Source organism: Osmerus mordax, chromosome 5 (assembly GCF_038355195.1).
Source record: "Osmerus mordax isolate fOsmMor3 chromosome 5, fOsmMor3.pri, whole genome shotgun sequence".
NCBI classification, from domain to species: Eukaryota; Metazoa; Chordata; class Actinopteri; order Osmeriformes; family Osmeridae; genus Osmerus; species Osmerus mordax.
In genome coordinates, this window is record NC_090054.1 from 5520690 (window position 1) to 5538195 (window position 17506).

General features: G+C 44.9%; 1 protein-coding gene across 16 annotated transcripts in view; it reads left to right on the plus strand.

Moving 5' to 3' along the window:
• Positions 1-17506, plus strand: part of LOC136942680 (NACHT, LRR and PYD domains-containing protein 12-like) — a 235474-nt gene that overhangs the window by 166205 nt on the left and 51763 nt on the right. For 3 of the 16 annotated variants that reach the window (XM_067235638.1, XM_067235642.1, XM_067235643.1), the window contains exon 1: positions 13719-14219. The exons of 8 other annotated variants lie outside the window; for them this stretch is intronic. In XM_067235638.1, the coding sequence (XP_067091739.1) occupies positions 14034-14219 (186 nt within the window). In that variant the 5' untranslated portion in view covers positions 13719-14033. Of the gene's footprint in view, positions 1-13714; positions 14220-17506 lie in introns of those variants that run through there. 5 more of the 16 variants (XM_067235640.1, XM_067235641.1, XM_067235639.1 and 2 more) reach the window with 3 other exon arrangements.

Below are 17506 nucleotides of genomic sequence, written 5' to 3' on the forward strand. Positions count from 1 at the left end.
TCAATCTGCTTTCTTCACCTTTTCTGCCTGGGGATCAGTGTCCACGGTGATGCTCTCCTTGAGGCTGAAGGAGCTCTCAGCACCTGGCTTGTTATGACCCTGTTGATAGACAGTTCAAACAGTGAGACTTAGTTTAAGAGCTAGTTTATGCTGACATGTTCTGTAGCTGTCGTGAGAGAAACGTGAAATGTGACTGATTTTGACATCTATAAGCTCCAGACTGAAAACACAATGACCTTGTTCCCCCTTGCCACCTCATCCACCAACTTCCTGGTTGCCTCCAGAGAATGCAAGTTGTAGCTGTCATTCAGCAGGCAGAAAGTGGAAGACTCCACCTCAAACCTGTCAAAGACAGCCTTCACCACATCCCGGGCCAGTGCTGAGGTGATGAACACAATCTTGTGCACCGGGACGTCCCCGTACGGAGCCAGGACAGAGGTGACGGTGTCCTTCAGCAGCCACCGGATCTCCTCCATGGCGGCCTTGGCCCTCAGCCCGTCTACGGAGGTCCAGGTGGTTCGTCCCTAGGTACCTCCACCCAGCAGGTGGCGGAAGGTGATGGTGACCAGCCTGGGGGTGAGCTCTCCAGTTTCCTGCAGGAGACTGGGAGCTCCGGGGACCTCAGAGGTGGAGTGAGAGGGCATCAGGCTGTGAGGAAGGCCAGAGAGCACATGTCCGACCTCGGTCTCTACAGACGGTCTGAACATCTTCATACTCCTATGAAGTCCCTCCATGGTGACCTTCACCAGAGAAAAATAGAAGAGAGTTAGAGAGTGACAGAGACAGAGAGAGAGACACAGAGAAAGAGCGAGACAGAAAGAGAGAGAGACACACAGAGAGAGAGAGAGAGTGAGAGAGAGAGAGAGAGAGAGAGAGAGAGAGAGAGAGAGAGAGAGAGAGAGAGAGAGAGAGAGAGAGAGAGAGAGAGAGAGAGAGAGAGAGAGAGAGAGAGAGAAGAGAAAGTTGACAGACAGAGAAATACAGGAAATCCTTTGTTCCAGAATGTGATGTACTGTTTCTCTACACCAGGTTGTTGTCATGTACCTTTCTGCCAAACAGCTCAGAGAGACGACACTCCTTCTCGGTCTCTTCTCGGTGTTGGTAGAGAGAAACATTTGGATCAAGACTAAAGGGAGTAACATTGGCCTGCAGGTTTGGTAATGTCATGTTTTTATATTATATCTAATTATTTGTGTAGAAATATTGTTTTTGAGGACAGAAAAAACACACTACGTGAGACTGGTCTTCTGTTGAGACACCAAAAGTCATGAATAGGCCTATATTTTTAACATAGGCCTAACATTGTTTTGTACAGACTGTAGGCAATAACTTTATCTTAGGCTTAACTTACCTAGCAGTGAAAGAGGAATTTGCTGGTTTGTCTTTCGTTTTTTGTATAATTGTAATTGTAAAGCGGCAGTGCTTGTCTTGTGTCGATGATTTCTGCTGTGTTTGGTACATCATATTCATGGTAACTTTAGAATGGAATGTTCGACACTGTAATTCTTTCATTTTGACAATGGTTTGGAATTCCATCAAACGAGTTTGATCTTCTTGGGATTGTCATGGATACAAATAAATAAATAAAACATTTTAGCACCCTAATAGGTCAATCTTTTATTGAGTTAATGTTAAAAATCCCAATATTTACCAAGATCTTTTGAATTCTTATTGCTATAAAAATACATGCATGTGACAATAATTGGTATTCCAAGAAATTCTTAAAAACAAAATGTACATTATGTAAATGATCATCAAGATTTTACTGCTAACTAAACTGTCATCCATCATGGGGAATCAAACATAGTTTTTAACAAATTAAATGTGACAAAAGACTGTTGGTGTGATAGATGTGGTTGTGGTTTTGTGGTTGATTTATTTTATTTTGGAAGCTATTTTGGAATCAATAAGTTCAATAGGTATTAAAAACAGTCAAAGGGGCATAAAATGGAAATTCATTTATATACAGTGTTAATCTATGATTGACTTGTTGAGCCTTTTGAGAGCTGTGATTGTTTAGTCATGCCTGCAGAGGCCGGTAGGGGGAGTTTTCGGCCACGATGCCTCATTCAAAATGAAGCTGCCAGAAGGAATGCATCGTGTCCAAGCGTCTTTATTGATATCTCCCCTTTTCAGGTACAACATGAGTATATGTGCCCTTGAACTTTAGAATATGTTTGATAAATTGTTTTGTTTATGTTTTATTAACATGCCAATGTGTGTGATAAAGAGGGGGGGGGGGGGGTCTAACTCACTGTGAGTGATAAAGAGGGGTGTTGGTAGGGGGGGTCTGACTCCAGCACTCAGGGACTCCCTCAGACTCAAGGAGGTGGGCAGCATCGCCACTCTCAGTCAGGAATTTGCACCCCAGTCCTGGTAGCCAATCACAGCACTTCACTCCAGTTGTCAGAAATGTCTCCCCTCCTCTCCTGTGGCTGTGTCTCTGGGCTTCTCTCCAGTGGCCCTGGTCCCAAGTGGCCCCAGCTGGGGAGCTCAGTGGTGCTAATCAGGGAACGAGCTGGGAGAGCTTGGAGAGGAGTGCAGCAGGGGTGCCACAGGCCGAAGCAGAGATGGAGGAATCCGACCCGGGGCCCCCCAACATGAGGCCCAATGCAGCAGCCTTACAGCTTCAGTCAGAGGTCATACACAGCATGGGGAAAAGCCAGACAAGATGGAGTTACTTTTTTGGAGTTCTTTTATTGCGTCACATAAGTTAGTCAGACCATCATTAACTCGTCTGAATTCTGTCACTGTTTCCCTCATGGTGTTCACAATGTGGTTTTGTGACTGCAGCACAGCGTCGGTGAGGACACGACCAGTCTGTGACTGCAGCACAGCGTCGGTGAGGACACGGCCAGTCTGTGACTGCAGCACAGCGTCGGTGAGGACACGGCCAGTCTGTGACTGCAGCACAGCGTCGGTGAGGACACGGCCAGTCTGTGACTGCAGCACAGCGTCGGTGAGGACACGGCCAGTCTGTGACTGCAGCACAGCGTCGGTGAGGACACGACCAGTCTGTGACTGCAGCACAGCGTCGGTGAGGACACGGCCAGTCTGTGACTGCAGCACAGCGTCGGTGAGGACACGGCCAGTCTGTGACTGCAGCACAGCGTCGGTGAGGACACGGCCAGTCTGTGACTGCAGCACAGCGTCGGTGAGGACACGGCCAGTCTGTGACTGCAGCACAGCGTCGGTGAGGACACGGCCAGTCTGGCGTCCCTCAGCAGTGGAGGCACGCGGTGCGGCTCTATCTGCTGTGGAGATGCTGGCCACACATGGGCCCCCCCTCTCCCCCTCCCCCTCCTCCCTTGATCATTCTCACCACAAGCAAACACATGGCCGGGCGCCCCAGAAAGGAGCAGGAAGCCATACTGGATATAAACAGGTAACACCTGGTGGACAGGTGTGCTTCATGCAGGTTCTTTTCCACAGGCTAGAGAGCCTCCACAGAGCCAGGTCTACATCCCTGGATACGTCTCATCTTCCCCAGCAACACTAACGCCAAGAACAACATTAACAATGGCGGACGTCGCCTCACGTTCCAAATCGATTATTAATCGGCTATTAATCAGAAGGTTGCCGGTTCGATTCCCGGCCGTGCTAAATGACGTTGTGTCCTTGGGCAAGGCACTTCACCCTACTTGCCTCGAGGAATGTCCCTGTACTTACTGTAAGTCGCTCTGGTTAAGAGCGTCTGCTAAATGTAAATGTAACATAGCCTATTTTGATTCTTATTAACATTGAACATTAGACATCAACGTTAACCCTAGCATGTAGCTACCCACCTAGCATCCATTACGCTGCTAATCGGTTCACACTGCAGTTAAACATTTCTATTAAACAATGGTGGAAGAAATACTCTGATTCTTTACTGAACATAAACACTACAGCTAATATAACAAGGAATCTCTGCCAAGTGTCTTTTAACAGTACACAATGAAACCAAACAATGTTCCTCCAGGACCCCAAGGAGAGGGTGACAGACAACTACATAGCATCTGTATGTGTATGTCTGTGGTTCGCATATCTTGAGAGCCATTCATCTGATTTGGTGAGACGTACACACACCTCTGTGAAGCAGACACTCTTAAAAGAAGAGGTCAACCAGCTCGAACCAGGTTGTTCTACCGGTGAACCCACAGGGAACCTTTCTGTTCCAAGAGAGTTAACACAATATGTGCTCGTCTGGTTTGTGGTTCACGTGTGTGTGTGTCCAGGCTTGTTCTACCTGAGCCAGGACAACCCCTTCCAGACAGAGATGGTCTTCCTGGAGGCCAGCAAGCAGCAGCAGGCCTGCCTGGTGGTGACCCTGTCCTGCAGACCAGACACTGGGGAGGCAGGGCCAGGTGGGGAGGAGGAACCAGAGCTGCTGCCCCATAGTCTCCCAGCACCAACAGGACAGGTGAGCAGAAGACACAGAGGCAGAGCTGAGCGTTTCAGAACTGTAGAACTTATTGTAGAACTGGGCACTTCTGACCCTTGATATTCACCTGTACTTTCTATTTGCACTAATTGTAATTCAGTTTAATGAAAGCATCTGCTGAACGGATCAAATGTGTAATGTGATGTAGAAATGTTAATGCCCCATGTCTGTCTCTCAGATGGAGAGAGAGAGACAGTGGGAGAGAGGTGAGTGTCTCTCAGATGGAGAGAGAGATGGAGAGAGAGAGACAGTGGGAGAGAGGTGAGTGTCTCTCAGATGGAGAGAGAGATGGAGAGAAAGAGACAGTGGGAGAGAGGTGAGTGTCTCTCAGATGGAGAGAGGGATGGAGAGAGCGACAGTGGGAGAGAGGTGAGTGTCTCTCAGATGGAGAGAGGGATGGAGAGAGAGACAGTGGGAGTGAGGTGAGTGTCTCTCAGATGGAGAGAGGGATGGAGAGAGAGACAGTGGGAGAGAGGTGAGTGTCTCTCAGAGCAGCCAGGGAAGCAGGTCTGGGGAGGACTCTAAGGGAGGGCTGGACCCTGAGCTGGCCACAGTCACACCCACCACACCAGGCAGTGCAGCCTCAACTGAATGTGTTCAACAACAACCTGATATTGCTGTGGAGGTGGTCGCCATACTAATGTTATCCACACTAATCAACCCAACCAGAAATCTGCTTTGGGAGTTCCACTTTTGTCCACTAGATGTCAGTCTAAGATTGTGTAATACTTGTAGGCTGCCTTTCATAAGTAACTGTTCTAGGTCTAAAACAAAGCTGCTTGAAAACACTGAATCATCAGTTTAGGTGTCAGAGACAGAACAGAACCCCATGATATTAATAATCATATCCTACTGAAATGTGAACATGTGCACCATACATTACATATAGATTCATGTAATTGTAGCTTCTTAGCCATATGTTGTGGATTCATTAAAATCAACTATATAATGAAATAGATAATTACATTTCTTATGTGTGGTGTTTCTCCTGTGTGTTTGTCTCTTTTCAGCTCCTGCTCTCAGAATCAAGTTTCAGCTCCTCCTCCTGTTTCCTATTGGCTCATATAAGGAGGCGGGTCTGACGGAGGGGGGATATTTGATTTATAACCTGAAAGAACATGTGGAAAAGGTCCACCAGGACACGAAAAGGCATGAGCAGATAATCATCCCACATGACATCCCACCTACTCAACCACCAGAATTCTGAATCTGGACACTGACCCTCCAATATGGAAGGAAGTAGAGAACGTGCAACGAAAGCCTCCGGGATACAGATCAAGTGCAGCAAGTAAGGCAGGACATCGCAGACGGTCTTGAGAACACCAACAAGACCCTACTGCCTGGGAAGCTCAAGCTTTGGTGCCTACAGTTTGGACTTCTCCCCCGGGTAATGTGGCCACTCACCGTCTGTGAGGTCCCAATAACAACAGTGGAGAAGATGGAGCGAGCCATCACCTCATACGTGAAGAAATGGCTGGGTGTCCCACCATGTCTGAGTAACATCGGCCTCTATGGCAAAGGGGTCCTTGAACTACCTCTTACAAGTCTAATGGAGGAGTACAAGTGCTCTGAAGTAAGACTTCAGGTGACATTGAAGGACTCCAAAGACCAGACCATTAGCAAGGCTGCACCTCCCCTACAAACTGGACGGAAATGGACAACATCCAAGGCTGTGCAGCGAGCAACATCAGCCCTGAGACACCAAGACATTGTGGGGAATATCCAGCATGGAAGAGGAGGCGTTGGCCTGGCAGCAAGCAGTGGAGTCAGTTGGCTGAGCGGTGAGGGAGTCGGGCTAGTAATCCGAAGGTTGCCAGTTCGATTCCCGGTCATGCCAACTGACGTTGTGTCCTTGGGCAAGGCACTTCACCCTACTTGCCTCGGGGGGAATGTCCCTGTACTTACTGTAAGTCGCTCTGGATAAGAGCGTCTGCTAAATGACTAAATGTAAATCTAAATGTAAGCAGACCAACGTTCCATAAGGCAACAACGTCTGAACGCAGGAAGCTGGTGGTCGAGGAGGTGCGCAGACAGGAGGAGACTGCAAGAAGTGCAAAGGCTGTCTCTCCTGCTAAACAAGGGCAATGGACGTGGTGGGAAGGCCTGGAGAGGAGAAGGATCAACTGGAGGATCTTTGGCAAATGGAGGCAAGCAACATGAGCTTCATCAGAAGAGCTGTTCATGATGTGCTTCCATCACCAAAGAACCTCCATCTATGGTAAGGCGAGGACCCGACCTGCCCCCTCTGCCCAGCTCCAGCGACTCTCAGGCATATCATGACAGGTTGCAAGACCAGCCTCTCACAAGGCCGCTACACCTGGAGGCACAATCAGGTCCTCGAGAGCCTGGCTGAGACCAAGAGGAGTGCAACCAATTCATTACCTTCAAAAACAAGCAATCCCGTTAAAACGGCAACATTCATCCAGGAGAGACAGAAAAGGCCCAAGCATCCTCCTACGAAGCCAGACACTGGACACCTAGCCATGGCCCGGGACTGGCCAGCAACTCCTGTTCCCACCTGAGATTGTTTCTACCAACCTTAGGCCAGACATGGTACTCTGGTCCCCTTCACATCGTGTACATCACAGAGCTCACAGTCCCGTGGGAAAACTCTGTTGAAGAGGCCTGCGAGCGTAAGAAACTGCGTTCCACAGAGTTGGCTGCAGACGCAACTCAGCGTGGCTGGAATGCAAAAGTCTGGCCAGTTGAAGTGGGATGCAGAGGATTCGCGGCTTCTTCCATCATCAGGTTGCTGAGAGAACTTGGAATCCATGGACAGGCTCTGCGGCAGACCGTCCGAGCAGTTTGTCAAGCAGCTGAAAGAGGCAGCCAGTGGATCTGGATCAAATGGAAGGACCCTAGCTGGGCTATCACTTCATGAGAACCCAATTCAGATCCCTCCAACATGAGGAGGGCATGTGAGGTATAAGGTCAGCTGTAGGGCTGGCTCGAGAGGACGCCCCTGCCTTGCATAGTCCCGTGGAAATCTGAATTGGGCATGGGACACAAGCTAAGGCTTGATCACCCTTTAGCTGGACACCTTGGATGAGGGTGTTTAGTGATTAAAGCCCGAAACAGCCACTGATTCGGAGGCACACTACTGAGGATGTGTCCCATCTTAACCCAGTCGAAGAAATAAACCTCCCATGGCACTCTGTCAACATCACGGCAAATCTCATGTGAGTGCATACCATCTATTGGCACAATGGACAGTTTTAACATCTCGTCCCGTGTTTTATGATTCTGATTCCTAACCACATAATGACTCTCTAATCCCAAAGTGCCCCTCTCCTTACCTGGTGTTGTTCAACAGGATAGAAACTATGTGATGGGATGCAGGCCCATGGGCAGCTTCATGATCCCCTTTCCACTGTATGAAGGTGGAAACAAACAAACACAAAGCTCTATACAGGGTACAGGCATAAATACAACAAGATCAACTAGAGAGGATACAATTTCTGGGGAAATTGTAGGGTGTGCTTGCTTGCGTCGGTTGCACAGGGGTCTGTATATTTTATATAAAAATGCATCGGGCCTACTTATTATTTATAAAGATTACGTAGATTTAAAAGCATCTTTTTTTTGCTGCTCATTTACAACTCAAAATACGAGTGAAGTGTCGAATGAAATATGATGTCTTCTCATTTCCCCTGCAAGAGGCAGCTGACAGGCTGAATCAAAACGAATACATTTGGCAGACCGGTGTAAAAATTGACCTAATCTCTACGACTTAAACGTCCTTTTAAGTTGTCCCTTCTCGTGATATTTTCAGGCATTTAGCCTACTCATATTGCATTCATTCATTAATAAAGAACCCCCTTTGAAGATTATTCTACGACTTTACCGGCAGAAGATAGAATCGCGATTCAAACAGTACCATCTGCTAACTGAAAATATGCCCCCAAAAACGTAAATAAGCTTGACATTTATTTAGTGGAAAATCGCTCATTCATAAAAAGCTCACTGGTAGCGATCATTGTCAGTAACAACGCAAAATGCGATATAGCCCTGTGTGGAGAAGCTGCCCCGGTAAATTGTACTACTACAGTACAGTACTAGACTACTGCTGTGTTTGTCTTGGTAGCGATTGCGTTGGTTGAATTCGATTTAACGTTCCGTTGTACGGTTTAGGCTGAAATTAATTATTTTCATGAACAGATTGACAAAGTTTAGGCCGTGGCAATGAAGTTCAGGTTAGTAGTCAGATTGTTTCAACTATTGAAAGACTTTTGAGTAAGGGGAGTGCCGAACATGTTCTGTCACCGTTTGACTTGAACAGCTGAGGAGTTTTTGTTAGCTACTCACACTAGTGTCTCGGGTAGGCTACAGCGTTGCAGTGAGCTACACTGGTTTGAAACCACAGGTAATGGTAATTTCACCAACAAATCGTTTACTAATGTCAGAATAAATCATATAACGAAAATGTATATGTGAGGAATGTTTATTTTAACGATTGAAAACAGATACATCATAGACCACTGTAGAATGTGTTGCCCGGGCAACACAGGCTAATGTCATGATGCTAATACTTCAGTGAAATAGTAGACTACCGTTTCCGAAAGTAGATGTACTTCCTTAATAATATCAGCTTATATTGTACATTACACATCACAATTGTGTGTCATATCACAAAGTAAAATGAGTAAATATTTATCACCCTGGCCTCTTTGTTTGTGGCGTTTCTGCAGCTGCCTTGCAGTAAAGCTATAGTTAGCCTAGCTATCCCCCAAGTTAACAGATGCGAAACGAATGTTCTGCCAAAGGTAGTCACGCGTGTTTTCGTGACATTATTGCAGACCGGTGTAAAAATTGACCTAATCTCTATGATTTAAACGTCATTTTAAGTTTTTCTCTTCTCATGATATTTTCAGGCATTTAGCCTACTCATATTGCATTCATTCATGAATAAACAACCCCTTTGAAGATTATTTTACGACGTTACCCGGCAGTACAGTAGAAGATGGAATCGCAATTCAAACGGTACCATCTGCTAACTGAAAATATGCCCCCCAAAACGTAAATAAGCTTGACATTTATTTAGTGGAAAATTGCTCATTCATAAAAAGCTCACTGGTAGCGATCATTGTCAGTAACAACGCAAAATGCGATATAGCCCTGTGTTGAGAAGCTGCCCCGGTAAATTGTACTACTACGGTACAGTACTAGGCTACTGCTGTGTTCGTCTTGGTAGCGATTGCGTTGGTTGAATTGGATTTAACGTTCCGTTGTACGGTTTAGGCTGAAATTAATTATTTTCATGAACAGATTGACAACGTTTAGGCTGTGGCAATGAAGTTCAGGTTAGTAGTTAGATAGACTTTTGATTTAAGTAAGGGGAGTGCCGAACATTTTCTGTCGCCGTTTGACTTCCTAAACAGCTGTGTACTGTAGCTAGATGTTTTTGTAGTGTGTCTCGCGTAAGCTACAGCGTTGCAGTGAGCTACACTGGTTTGAAACCACAGGTAATGGTAATTTCACCAACAAATCGTTTTTTAATGTCAGAATAAATCCTACAAGGAAAATGTATATGTGAGGAATGTTTATTTTAACGATTGAAAACAGATAACGCTACATCATAGACCACTGTAGTATGTGTTGCCCGGGAAACACAGGCTAATGTCATGATGCTAATACTTCAGTGAAATAGTAGACTACTGTTTCCGAAAGTAGATGTACTTCCTTAATAATATCAGCTTATATTGTACATTACACATCACAATTGTGTGTCATATCACAAAGTAAAATGAGTAAATAGTTATCACCCTGGCCTCTTTTCTTGTGGCGTTTCTGCAGCTGCCTTGCAGTAAAGCTATAGTTAGCCTAGCTATCCCCCAAGTTAACAGATGCTAAACGAATGTTCTGGCAAAGGTAGTCACGCGTGTTTTCGTGACGTTAGTGACGCAGTGACGTTAGTAACGTCAGTGACTGTGGCTAGCAAATTAGCCACCGTTAGCTTCACTTTTCGCCACAAAAACTTAATTTAAGCTTAAACCATGCAACGGAACGTAAATTCCAATAGAAGCAACTCAATCGCTACCAAGACGAAACTTTTGACACCTACGTTGTCTATGTAGGCCAAGTATTTACTGAGTTTTAGGGGGGCAAAATAAATAAAAATAAATAATAATAATAATATATATGTGAGAGAACAAAGGTTGTGCTCTCGCCGAAGGCTTGAGCACACCCAATAATATATATGTGAGAGAACAAAGGTTGTGCTCTCGCCGAAGGCTTGAGCACACCCAACTACAGCTATTCTCCTACCAAGTACAAAGTCAACACAAAACCCAGTCCTCATACTAACAGCTCTTTCCACATCATGGATCAGTTCCCTCTCCTGGGGCTGAAGAAAGGTGCAGCTTCTATAGGAGGCAAGTCATGCTGATGGTTGTGATAGGGGAGGCTGTTGATTGGACCTGGGAAGAGACCGGACTGGACCAATCAGACGGCGAATTGAACTGAGAGATTGAGTGAGAGGAATAGAGTGAACAAACAAAACACAGACATCATACAGACCAAAAGTAGAGACATGATGTCTGGTGACGTAATGGTGTATTGTGTGTGTGTGTGTATGTGTGTATATGTGTGTATGTACTGTGTGTGTATGTGTATGTGTGTGTATGCGTATCTGTGTATGTGTGTATGTACTGTTTGTGTGTGTGTGTACTGTGTGTGTGTTTGTGTGTGTGTGTACTGTGTGTGTACTGTGTGTGTACTGTGTGTGTGTGTGTGTGTGTGTGTGTGTGTGTGTGTGTGTGTGTGTGTGTGTGTGTGTGTGTGTGTGTGTGTGCAGATGTCTCAGCGGGCTCTGGTCCAGGAGCTGCTGTGTCCAGAGGGGGGCCATGGCCAGGCTGCAGCTGCTGAGGGCAGAGTACAGCAGTGCCAAGCTCAGCCTGCAGGAGGCGCTCAACCACAGCTTCCAGGAGCCTCAAACAACCTACAGACCAGGAGCAGCTACTGACACATCATTATGGGCTCTTTGTTGTATACATGAATAATCATCATTTAAAAGTAAACCTAGACTCACTGGAGGTTGTGGAAGATGTCCATTCAGTGCTGGCAAGCACACCACACGTGTTAACCAAATCAATCAAACGTTCATGTGTAACTGTCACACACTGAATGTGCATTTCTTTGGATACAAGCAATTTAAAATGGATTCCACTGTCAAAAGAATGGTAAAACGACACAGGGTGCACTAAAATGAGTTATTTTTTTTACATTTACATTGTCATTTAGCAGACGCTCTTATCCAGAGCGACTTACAGTAAGTACAGGGACATTCCCCCGAGGCAAGTAGGGTGAAGTGCCTTGCCCAAGGACACAACATCAGTTGGCATGACCGGGAATCGAACTAGCAACCTTCGGATTACTAGCCCGATTCCCTCACCGCTCAGCCACCTGACTCCCTTTATTAATCCGTTATTAATAATAACTAATTATTATTATTAATAATAATTATTATTATAGATTAATAATAGATCAAATGAACTAAGAACGAGGCATAAAAAGTCAAAAGGCACCGTGGTGAACATGAAGGTCCAGGGTCTCTAAAATACATCAAACACAACTCCAGAGGGCAGAGTTCCATGGATGTGAGTAGCAGAGTTCTATGATGTGAGTAGCAGAGTTCTATGATGTGAGTAGCAGAGTTCTATGGATGTGAGTAGCAGAGTTCTATGGATGTGAGTAGCAGAGTTCTATGGATGTGAGTAGCAGAGTTCTATGATGTGAGTAGCAGAGTTCTATGATGTGAGTAGCAGAGTTCTATGATGTGAGTAGCAGAGTTCTATGATGTGAGTAGCAGAGTTCTATGATGTGAGTAGCAGAGTTCTATGATGTGAGTAGCAGAGTTCTATGGATGTGAGTAGCAGAGTTCTATTATGTGAGTAGCAGAGTTCTATGGATGTGAGTAGCAGAGTTCTATGGATGTGAGTAGCAGAGTTCTATGGATGTGAGTAGCAGAGTTCTATGGATGTGAGTAGCAGAGTTCTATGGATGTGAGTAGCAGAGTTCTATGATGTGATTAGCAGAGTTCTATGATGTGAGTAGCAGAGTTCTATGGATGTGAGTAGCAGCCGCGGGGGTTCCAGGGTCCGTCCTGCTGCTCTACTGCAGCCTCTGCTGCTCCTCCCTCGACCCGCTGCGGCGCTGAGAGAGAAGGGAGCGTCTTCAGTCACGGTCCACCTGCACACAGGGCTCCTTCCCACCACTTCCACTCTTGCTCTTTCAGTCTCTTTCCTCTTTTTATCTGTGTTGGTCGGTGTTGATCAGATCTTTGCTCGACCTCCCGTCCTCCGTTTCCCGTCTGGGGGCTTGTCCTCTTTCTTTCTCTCCTGTTCCTTTCCTCCCCCCCCCCCCTTCCCCCACATCCTCCATCTTGGTTGCTCGCCCCTCCTTCCTCTCTCTCTCCTCCGTTCTGTGTCTTCTTGTTCACCCTTGTTAACCCCGTCTCTTCTCGTCTCTCTCCTTTTAACACCATCTCCTGGCAGCTGTGGGGTGGGCTCCAATTTACTCTGGCTGTTGACAAATCGCCTTGATCCAATTTAAAACATAGCAAAGCTCTACACATGACTACAAACACACCAACTCCATAGTAAACACATCAAAACCAAGAAAACCAACTGTAGAATATCTATAACTAAACGAAACCCAAACAAGAGAATAAACATGCACATATAAAGATCAAGCAGCAGACATCCTATTAAAACCAATGTCCCACTTGGACATCGTCTCTCTCCTGATGGTTCCCCTCTCTGCTGGACCCAGACGTGTGGCTCTGTAGGGTCACCTGCACTACCAGACTGGGGAGCACAGGAAGGCTCAGGAGGGCTATGAGAGGACGCTGGACTTAGTGGTGGACGCCTCAGACACACATCCCATCTACCTGCACCTGGACTCAATCTACCTGGAGGAGGTTAGGGGGAGATGGGCAGGGTCACACCACTGGACCAAATCCTCTCTAACAGGGCCATGGTCATTTCAGTCAGCGTGGAGGAGACTGACAACAGTCATTTGCAAATGTTAAGATAAATCTGTTATCCTGCTCTGGCAGTCAGTCATCAGTGTATAAAATATCGATAAGTGGAGAAAGGACCCATCCCTGAGGAGACCCTGGAGATGAGGACCAGACCTCAGACAAACAACCATCCACCCTTACTCTGAATTCTGTCTGGTCAACAATCAAGGATCCAGCCCACAACACTAGAACCAAACCCAAACCACAGAAGCCTTCTTCTTCAGGGGCAGCTCCTATACTTTGGAATGATCTCCGTCTCTAGTGTCTCTCCAGGGGGCCTTCAGGACGTGTTTATTTCCCCCAGCTTCTAATGAATTGCATTATACATTTGACCTTGTCAGTTTCTCTTATCCTGTCCTTGTTGGTGTTAAACGCTTGTTGTATTCTCAGCTGTTGTATGTGATCTTATTTCTGTAACTCCATGTACAGCACTTTGGTACTTCATTACATTTAGCTGAGTTGATTTGAGAGTACACCCAAAGTACACACCCTCCTACCTGAAGGGTTAACATCTCTCATGATGGTGTCTATATCACTGGACTCTGACCTGTTGTATTTTACTGTTCAGTGTACCTGCTACTACAATGAGTGATGGCGTCTATACGACCAGACTTTGACCTGTTATATTGTCCTGTAGCTGTAGAATGTTCCAGAGACACACCTCGTCCTCGTTGTGGAAGCAGCACAAACAGCATCACCAGATTTCTTCTCCAGCACAAAGGACAATGCCTGCTTGACTTGACTTGTGTTGTGAATTCAGACCAGCAGAAAGCAGAGGTAAGTCCCTCCAGGGATTATTATCAGGTCAGGTAGGAAGTGAGGATGATTGTAGTTGAACACTCAGACCTACAATCCTCCTGAATGGAGGACCAGGGTGTTGGTCAAGAGACATGGCTGAACTGTTGGAGCGTTTGGTTGGACACTAACATGAAGAACCATATCCAGTAGAGAATGAAGGATTGTAATGGGTTTAATGATAATAGTTGTTTGTCAGTCTTAGTTTGTCATTGTACTGAAGGTGACTTTAAGTACAAAAGTACAGATCCTTGGTCATTCCTGTTAATCATTGTCTACAGTACAGATATCTACTGGACTGGGTGTTATTACAGAACATGTGATGACAGAGGGCAGTTTCAGAGAAGGCAGTAAAGCTGCTTTAGATAAGATTACACTGTTTATTATGTGTCTTGAGTGTGCTGAATAATTTAATATGATATAATCCAATGTTAAATAGTCCATTGCAGAGTTAGTCTTGGTTATGTTGTCCCCAGTATGAACTTCTCTACCAGCAGCTCTGACAGTCCCTCCCTTCCTGACTCTCTGACTCTCTTATTTAGTCTACTCATCCATCTCAAACACACCGGCCTCTCTCTCTCCCTCTGTCTCTCTGTCCATGTATCTCTTTATCTCTCTGCATAATACACACACCTGCGTCTCTCTCTCGCCCTAATACACACAGCACCCACACACAACTGCCTTTCTCTCTCACTCCAGTGTTGTATGAGATTTTTCATAGGGGTTAAATGTGTTCTATGTGTAAGAGATCTTTGTGCAGGGGTTTGTTTTAGGGGGGTTCATGTTCATATCTAGTATATAACCAGCTCTCTCACAAGGTTCTGAAATACTGTATTCATTAAACAGCTGCTTGTATCCATGCCAACAACCAGTACAGGGGAAGATTTGAACCTGCTACCTCTTGATCTGCAGTCAAGTGGTCCAACCACTGAGCTCTTAACCATCCTGTCTTCCTCTAGAGTTCTCTGTCTCTGTGGAAACTCGCTCTCTTCCTCTGCATACTGCTGCATATGAAGTCATAAACCATGAGAGGGTGTGTGGTATATTACACATGTACCATAAGAGGGTTTGTGTGGTATATTACACATGTACCCTGAGAGGGTGTGTGGTATATTACACATGTACCATGAGAGGGTATGTGGTATATTACACATCTACCATGAGAGGGTATGTGGTATATTACACATGTACCATGAGAGGGTGTGTGGTATATTACACATGTACCATGAGAGGGTATGTGGTATATTACACATGTACCATGAGAGGGTGTGTGGTATATTACACATGTACCATGAGAGGGTATGTGGTATATTACACATGTACCATGAGAGGGTGTATGTGGTATATTACAAATGTACCCTGGGCTTTTGTGATCATAGACATGTGGCCCAGCACAGAGTTTTAAACTAGCATACTGTCCTACTATAATGTGGGATGGAGACTGAGTTATAGAAGATTGACGTGAACTCATTACCTTCCCTTGGTTGTGACCTATCAGCCTATCCTGATTCATGGTCATCATACCAGATCTGACCTATCAGCCTATCCTGATTCATGGTCCCTGTACCAGATCTGACCTGTCAGCCTATCCTGATTCATGGTCCCTGTACCAGATCTGACCTATCAGCCTATCCTGATTCATGGTCCCTGTACCAGATCTGACCTATCAGCCTATCCTGATTCATGGTCCCTGTACCAGATCTGACCTGTCAGCCTATCCTGATTCATGGTCCCTGTACCAGATCTCTGTCTTAGTGGAACCTCGAGGTCCCCAGTGTCTGTAGCAGTTGGAAACATAACAATGTTACTGTATATAGACAAGGCTGGATCTACCATATGGGCAATGTGGGCAGGTGCCCAGGGGCCCTTGGGCATAGAGGGGCCCTGGCCCTCCATGATCGGAGGTTGTAACCTGTAATATATATACATGTGGAGGTTGTAACCTGCAGTATATATACATGTGGAGGTTGTAACCTACAGTATTTGGTAACACTTTATAATAAGTCAACGCTTTTTGGCATTTACAAAGTGTTAACTAATAGTTAGTTAATCCTTTATAAAACATTTTGAAACATTAACAATACATTATTAAATAGTTAATAAGCTTATTATTAAATGCTATGTTAATCATTAATAAACACTGTTAAACATTATGGATTTGATTCATAATTCAATTCATAAGGTGTTTGATAACTGCATTACCATACTTTATAGACAGCTTGTTAATATAGTTGCAAACCAGTAGTTTATAATCTGTTAATGGTACATGCGCTGGTATAGAAAGCATTAGCAAATGGTGAACAAACCATTTACATTACCTTTACAAAGCATGAGTAAATAACTAACAACATATTTAATTATGTCTTTAATTAATGTACGCCAAGTCGAATAGATGATGTACACTAATACTTAGCAGATGTCTTAACAACTATTTTATAAACACTTACTAATGATGCAACTTGTGATTAGTAATGCAAGTTATAAAGCATTTACTAACTGTTAGTTAAGGCTTTTGTGTTATTTATTAAGGTGTTCTTGTCCATTCTCAAACCTCACATTCACAAAGGTATCATAACAACTATTTTATAAACACTTACTAATGATGCAACTTGTGATTAGTAATGCAAGTTATAAAGCATTTACTAACTGTTAGTTGAGGCTTTTGCGTGACCTAATCTAAAGTGTGAACTATCTATGCCTTATTAAACATTTATAAGTTATTTATTAAGGTATTCTTGTCCATTCTCGAACCTCACATTCACAAAGGCTGAACATACGTTTCTCAAAAGGAAACAGACACAACACAATGTGATACACTTGTGATTACTATTTTATTGAAGTAATGACAGGCATGTGTCTTACTAACTACAGTACTTAGCTCTACTAGCCGAGAGTGACAGCGGTCGATACTTATAACCTCAGTTTGATATTTCTCGGCATGACCGAACGGTCGTGGTTAGTAAGTTGTTTATTATATGGCATTTTTAGCTCTTTTCATTTAAAACATGTCGTTTTGTTCAGCTCTACTCAAGTCTTCACACAGTGTGTTTCAGGTGTTAGCACCTACAGTACCTAGCAACCAATCTGAAATCTGAGCAACCAAACCTAGCAATCTGCCTAGCGCTTGTCGTTTATCTCTCTGTGTTCACACTTTTCTGCTCTTTTAGAAAGTTAAGAATTTCCTCGTCGGTGTTGATGTCTTCCTTGTCATCTGGATAGTAAAACTCCTCGATCTCGCTCATTGTGAAGATGACATCAACGGAGGGCAA